At 52.2% G+C, this 6,000-nt stretch overlaps 1 protein-coding gene across 12 annotated transcripts in view; it reads right to left on the bottom strand.

Annotated features, from left to right (window-relative positions):
• Window positions 1-2,532: 2,532 nt before the first annotated feature.
• CDK5RAP2 (CDK5 regulatory subunit associated protein 2) overlaps window positions 2,533-6,000 on the bottom strand; it is a 191,903-nt gene continuing 188,435 nt past the window's right edge. For all 12 annotated transcript variants that reach the window (XM_055271298.2, XM_055271295.2, XM_055271301.2 and 9 more), the window contains 2 exons: window positions 3,398-3,444; window positions 2,533-2,950 (listed from right to left, as the gene is read on the bottom strand). In XM_055271298.2, the coding sequence (XP_055127273.1) occupies window positions 2,894-2,950; window positions 3,398-3,444 (104 nt within the window). In that variant the 3' untranslated portion in view covers window positions 2,533-2,893. The remainder of the gene's footprint in view (window positions 2,951-3,397; window positions 3,445-6,000) is intronic.

The raw sequence follows: 6,000 nt of genomic DNA, 5'->3' as shown, positions 1-6,000 counted from the left end.
TTCTCTCACTATATATTCAGTCCCTGCAGCTGTTTCTCTCAGGTGCAGCTCCTCCAGCACACGTGGTGATTAATTTCACTGACGGGAAATTGACGCATTTTCTGATTACTGCTTCAAAGCCTCCTGAATTCAGCTGCTGGTAAAATTAACTCACCAGGGACAATGGAGCTTTTTCCAAGGTCCAAATTGTCTTATTTGCAGAGTTTGTTCTTGGCACTAATCCAGCCCAAACAAACCAGGCTGCTCCTCCACCTCCCAGAAGAGGGAGGGCCTTCACTAGCCCAAGGTTGAAAGTATTTTACGTGACTCTAAACCGGGGGATAAAAATGCACTTTGTTTTAGATTATTGTGTTCCTGAAAAGCTGTGGGTGACCTGAAGCAAATGGCCAGCTGGGCTCCTGGAGCCCCTCCTCTGCAGGTCCTGCTCCAGGCGTGCCTGGGTTCACCAACCAGACCGGCCTGGGATGTACCAGAATCCAATGTGGATCTCTCCTCCAATCCCTCCACCCCAAGCCCTTGCCAATGACCAAGTTCAGCTCCTATGGGCTGTGCACTGACTATGTGCCAGGCAAGGTAGGACTCTTCCCCTGTGGGGACATCTGAGCCCAGGTCTGACTTCCAGGCCTTGCCTGAGCTGTATCTACTACACTGTACAAACTACTCCCCTCCTCCCCACTGCCCCCGCAACCACACATGCTTACATTTGTGCACATCTGCCTGGAGGGTAAACGCCCTGTCAGCAATAGCTTAAGCATACCCTTAGAACGACCCTGTATGGCAGACACGTCTTAATGTTGTTCTGAGCTAGAGAATCTAGGAGTGGCCAACCTGGAGATTTGTTCCTTGTTTGTGAGGAGTATCTGAGCCCCCCAGCCCATCTCATGGGACACAGGCTTTACAGGGAACTGAGGCCCTGAGTTTTGGGTTAAAAAAAGGTTCCCAGGTAGAGGTCCTTGGGGGAAGGTTAAGTGAAAATGCTATATAAACTGCATGCTGTTTATAAGTGGTGGCGGTTTTCCTGCCCCACCTGGGCCGTGGGTTGTGTCGTTCAGCCGCTGCCACTGAACCATCCGTTTCTATACGAAAAGCAGTTCTCCTGTCCAGCCTGCCGCCTCTGGACTGTTCCCCTGTATGTAAGCCCCTAACAAAGCCCACATCCTGTTTGCTGGCTCTGTGGGTCTCTTCTCAGGCATCTTGAACCTGGTGCCTCCCCTACTGAGGTTAATAGGGGTTTGGCACAACACAGCCACAGAACTTAAAACAGTACTTTAAAACTTGCTTAAGACCAGCCACTGAGACACTGAAGAAGAGTCACCGATTTGTGGAAAGGGCCTTGTTCAGCTGCTTCCACAATTTGAGGCTTCGAACTCCTTAACAGTACTGGACAAGAGTAACTCTCACTTACAGAAGCACGAGACTCGGGACTGGAACCAGGCCTCCCGCTCCACAGCGCCACGCCGACCCAGCGCCTCGGCCGACCCAGCTTCTGTTTAGGAAGTCAACTGTTATGACTGCTTGCAAAAGGCACTGCAGTGACATTATGGCTCAATCTGAGTTTTCACACACTGGTACGTATTCTACCGAGGTGCCTCTGTGTAAATATTTCTCAGGAAGAGCACAGATGGCAGGAACCCAAGCAGAAAGGGTCTGTACTGCCCACTTGCCCCGCCCCTCTCTTACTGGATGGGGAGACAGGCAAAGTGGCATGAGGCCACTCCCCGGACTCCCAGCCAAGGCTGCTGCACCCTACGCTTCCAGCAAGTGCAATCCCATCTCCTCCCCTCACCATCGTGTCTGGGGAGCTGGGCGCCAGGCCAGGTGCTGGCAATTCCGTGGTCAACACAAGCCTCTGCTCTCCAGGGGCTCAGAGGATTTGCACAGTGGTGTGCGGGCTGCGGGAGCAGAGGTGGGGCATTTCACCTAGTATCGGGTCAGGAGAGGCTTCCCCAAGGGCAGAAAAAATATTTCTAAAGGACCATTCAAAGCTAACTAGAAAAAGAAAGAGTGGGAGGAGCATGTCCAAGAGGGCGCAGCCTGGGTTAGACCGGGGAGAACACTGTTCCGTTTGCCGGGAACACAGAGTGGAACGGGAGGAGGCGAGATGGGCAAGGAGCTGGAGGTGCCAGCAAGGCTTGTAAACCTTGTTAGCGGCTCTGGCTTGGATCAGAGGGTAGTGGGAAGCCGCTAAAGTGTTTTGGCTGGGGGCATCTTGGTCAGAGGCAGCGATGTGGATGGCTGATGAAACACCCCTGTCATCACAGGAACAATGCAAATGCCACATCCCAGCTCTGGGCCTCACTTTGCTCTTTGCTAAATCGGGAATGGCACCACTGCAAGGGCTGCTGCCCAGTGGACTGTGAGATGTGGAGCACACACCAGTGCCCATGGCCAAGCTGCACGGAGGTGCTCTTCTCTGGACACTTGAACGAGCTCAGCAGTGAGCCATGTGACTCGTGGAACCCTGGCCTGTCCCACTTGGGATTTTGGGACCTGGGCTTTGAGGCTCCACACAAAACAACACAATCGTCAAGGTGAAATGAAATGAATCATTTAATGAGAATCTTCAAACTGCGGCACTGGCTGAGTACTAAGCAAATCCAGGGGAAGACGTGAAGCCCACCAAGGCGCACAGCCTCAGCTCCGGTGCCCGCCCCTGATCTGAAATGCAACATCCAAGAGCTCGAGGCCTTTTTACCACCCGTTTGTGGAGCACCTGCACCTTTCTGACAACAACTCTCAAGCCAACTTTCAGAGAGAAAACATGAAGGGAAAAAATAGATTTCCTTTGGCCAGACAGCTCTTTCTTCCTCAATAAATAGGAACCACACTTGGAACAAAGAGACAGCGTGAGCTCGGTGGGGGAAGCACAAGCTTTATTGGCTGAAAGTTCTTCTCAGGAGCCTGGTCTGCTGGGACTGCATGTTCCTGGATGGGCTCCCCCAGGCCTAAGCTAGGAAAAGGAAGAAAAAAAAGGGGGAATTTTAAGTCCAAAGGAGCTTTCTGAAGTAAGACCCCTGACAGAGGTAAAAGCGAGACTGTTATTCTCAAAGTGCTTTCAAAGACATAGTTTGGTCAGTAAATATTTACCTAATAAAATGACGATGAGATCATACTCCATTCATTCAAGAAATATTCATCAAATGCCTACTATGTGCCAAGCATTGTTTGCTATATTTCTTACTGGTAAAAATAGCACACAAATTTGAAACTTAGAACCCCTACTGGCGACAGGGCATGATAAAACACAACTTTTCATGCACTGCTGGCAGAAACAACTCTCTGAGGAGGACATGTCCCCTGGTTCCACCTGCACCTTCATTTTTCAAGAGGTCCCTTCTGGCCCTGCACCCCTCCCGACCTTCCACTGGCCTGCAGTGAAAAGACTCAAAGTGCATACCTCCAGGTTTCCTCTGGCCTTCCGAAGGATTTTGTGGGTTACGACCACTGAGGAGAGAGCAAAGAATGCAATGATTAGGGGCATGGATATCCAGGAGAGCCGTGTGAAAGCCAAGCGCGGGGAGGATAAGCCCCACCCCAAAGAGCTCAGACATGTAGACAACATGAGGTCTGAAGCATCCAGACCAGAGGGAGGTATGAAGGGCCCACCTGACCCATCACACACCCCAGGGCCAAATAACGCATCAACACCACCTCTTTGAGGCCCCGCTAAGCCACCACCTGACAGCGATGCAGAGGCTACATACAGCACGCTATGCCGGTTCACAGAAGACACTACAGCTCTGCACGGCCACCTGGCGGTCCAGGTATCCCTCAGGCTCACTTCTGTGGGCCAGGGAGGGCAATGGTGCTGGGACGGTAGAGGCCTGGGCCTGCCCAGCACTCTTTAGTTTCCTAGGCCCTCTGGGAAGCAGCTGTGGGAAGGGACTGTGCCCCGATCAGGCAGATCCACATATGAGGGTCCAAGTTCTACAAAGCCAGGTTTTTACCCAGCAGCTCTTAGAGCCAGCTCCAAATGGCCTAGAAAAAAAACCGTGGGCATGCTGCTTCTCCTTTGCCTGCCCTTTAGCTGGTGGAATAGCCCAGCCTGATTCCCCTGGGCAAGTCACATTCTGCCTGGACAGGAGCTGGTTGGGTGGGATGGTTTCAGAGGTCCCTGCTGACGCTGACGCCCAGAGCACTGTACTAGACAGATCCCCCGTGTATCAGAATTCCCAGGAGGGGCAGGCGAGCCCTGGCTTTCAGAAGCAACTGTAAAGGTGGGCATTTTCTTATCCAACACAAACTCCAGCAGTGGCAAGAATGCCCCTCTTGATCAGTGTTCTGAGCCTGACAGGGAATCTGTTCTCAACAGGGCTTGGTGAGGGTAAGATCAGCTTACTCCCCACGCTGGGAACACCAAAGGCTTCTGGAGCTACGCCTTTAGCCAACAGTGCCAGAGGCTGTAACAGACTCAACACCCAACACACACAGCCTGACTCCCCAGTGGCTTCTTCAGAATAGGTGTTATGTGGTGGGCTTGAGAAAATATTGATTTCTTGCCTCACGAAAATTTCCATCTGGAGGTAATGGAGTTTATTTGCAATCTGTGACACTGGGGACGGGACAGACGGTGTGGACTTTGTTTTTGGCGAAACAAAATGACTTTCAGAGGTGGCCACTGCTCCTCTACCCCCAGTCTGACCTCCTGCTGCAGGGCGAAGTTCCTGACATGGGGCCCTGGATATGTTTGGGGAGTCAGTCCTAAATCCTCCGACACTGTGTGCAAATGGGGGTATGTATCTGGACGTCTGCATTTTTCCACAGAGAGACCACAGCTTTCTCCAGATTCACCAAGGGGCCTGAGACCCAGAAAAGATTAAGTATCACAGCTGTGGAGATTAAAGATGATTGTGAAAGAACACTCCATGTCCCTAGAGAACAAAGCTCATGGCAGAAGAACTAAGGATCACCTGGCTCAAGCTTTGAGGGGACCCCTACTGCCATGTTCCAAAGCACAGAAATCCCCACTGCAAGGAGAAGACCGAGGAACACAGCGACAAAGGACTTGTCCCAAATCTAGACTGGCTCCAGCACAGAGATGGGACTCAGACGCGGGCCTGCCCAACTCAGTCCACGGTTCTCAGCAGAGTGCTGGGAAGAAGGTACCGACCTGAGCTGAGCAGTGTTGACCTGGTGACAGGTGGTTTCCAACTGTGGCCTCACTGAATACTCCCCCACCCTATGGGGCAGAACTACTGTCCTCGCTTTGCAAATGAGGACCTGAGGCTTGGAACTGAGGCAGCTGGTTCCAGGTCACATGGCCAGTGAGTGGCCCCAGGGCATCAGGACTCTTAGGGTCCCACTGGGATGCCCTTTCCTTACTTTCCCCTGTAGACTCTGAGAAGGTATGGTGTCAGTTTGACCAGGTAGCAAGCAGCCCTGGCCTTTGCTCTTTCCCATCACCATGAGGGGACGGAGGAAGAGGAGGTGCTATGCCAACTTTCACCTAGTCCCTTTAGACCCAGAGCAGGTCTGTGAAGTCCGCAGGGCTTGGAGAATTTCCGAGGACCTGATGCCTTGGGATGAGCTGCAGAGCCTGGCAAAGGAGGAGTTGCAGGCCCGGGTCAGCCACCAGCTATGCTGCCTGGAGCAAGCCCCTCACCCTGCTCTGGCGGAGCCTGCTCTGTGCCAGGCCTAGGAGATATGGAGATGGACAACACCAGCTCAGGAGGGGAAGTGCTATGAGACATCTGCGGCTCTTCTTACTATGAATGATTTGCCACCTCCATGCATAGGATTTGGTCTGGCCTAAGGGAAAGAAAGAGGAGGGACTGGTTGAGCATCTCCTCTGCCCCCGAGACTGTGCTGAGTACAATACAGTTTAGGTAGCGTTATCATCCTTATTTTACAGATGAGAAAACTGGGGTGCTTTTTATAAGGTTGCTATTGAACCCGGGCCCAATTAGTTAGTCTGAGTCCTTTGGAACTCATGTCTCCAGTTAGAGATGAGGAATCGAAAGCTTAGGGTTTTAGTCTAATGCAGGTCACACAGGAGAGTGG

Source organism: Symphalangus syndactylus, chromosome 3 (assembly GCF_028878055.3).
Source record: "Symphalangus syndactylus isolate Jambi chromosome 3, NHGRI_mSymSyn1-v2.1_pri, whole genome shotgun sequence".
Lineage (NCBI taxonomy): Eukaryota > Metazoa > Chordata > Mammalia > Primates > Hylobatidae > Symphalangus > Symphalangus syndactylus.
Note: the sequence above shows the minus strand (reverse complement) of the source record. Positions and strands in the feature narration are given on the sequence as shown.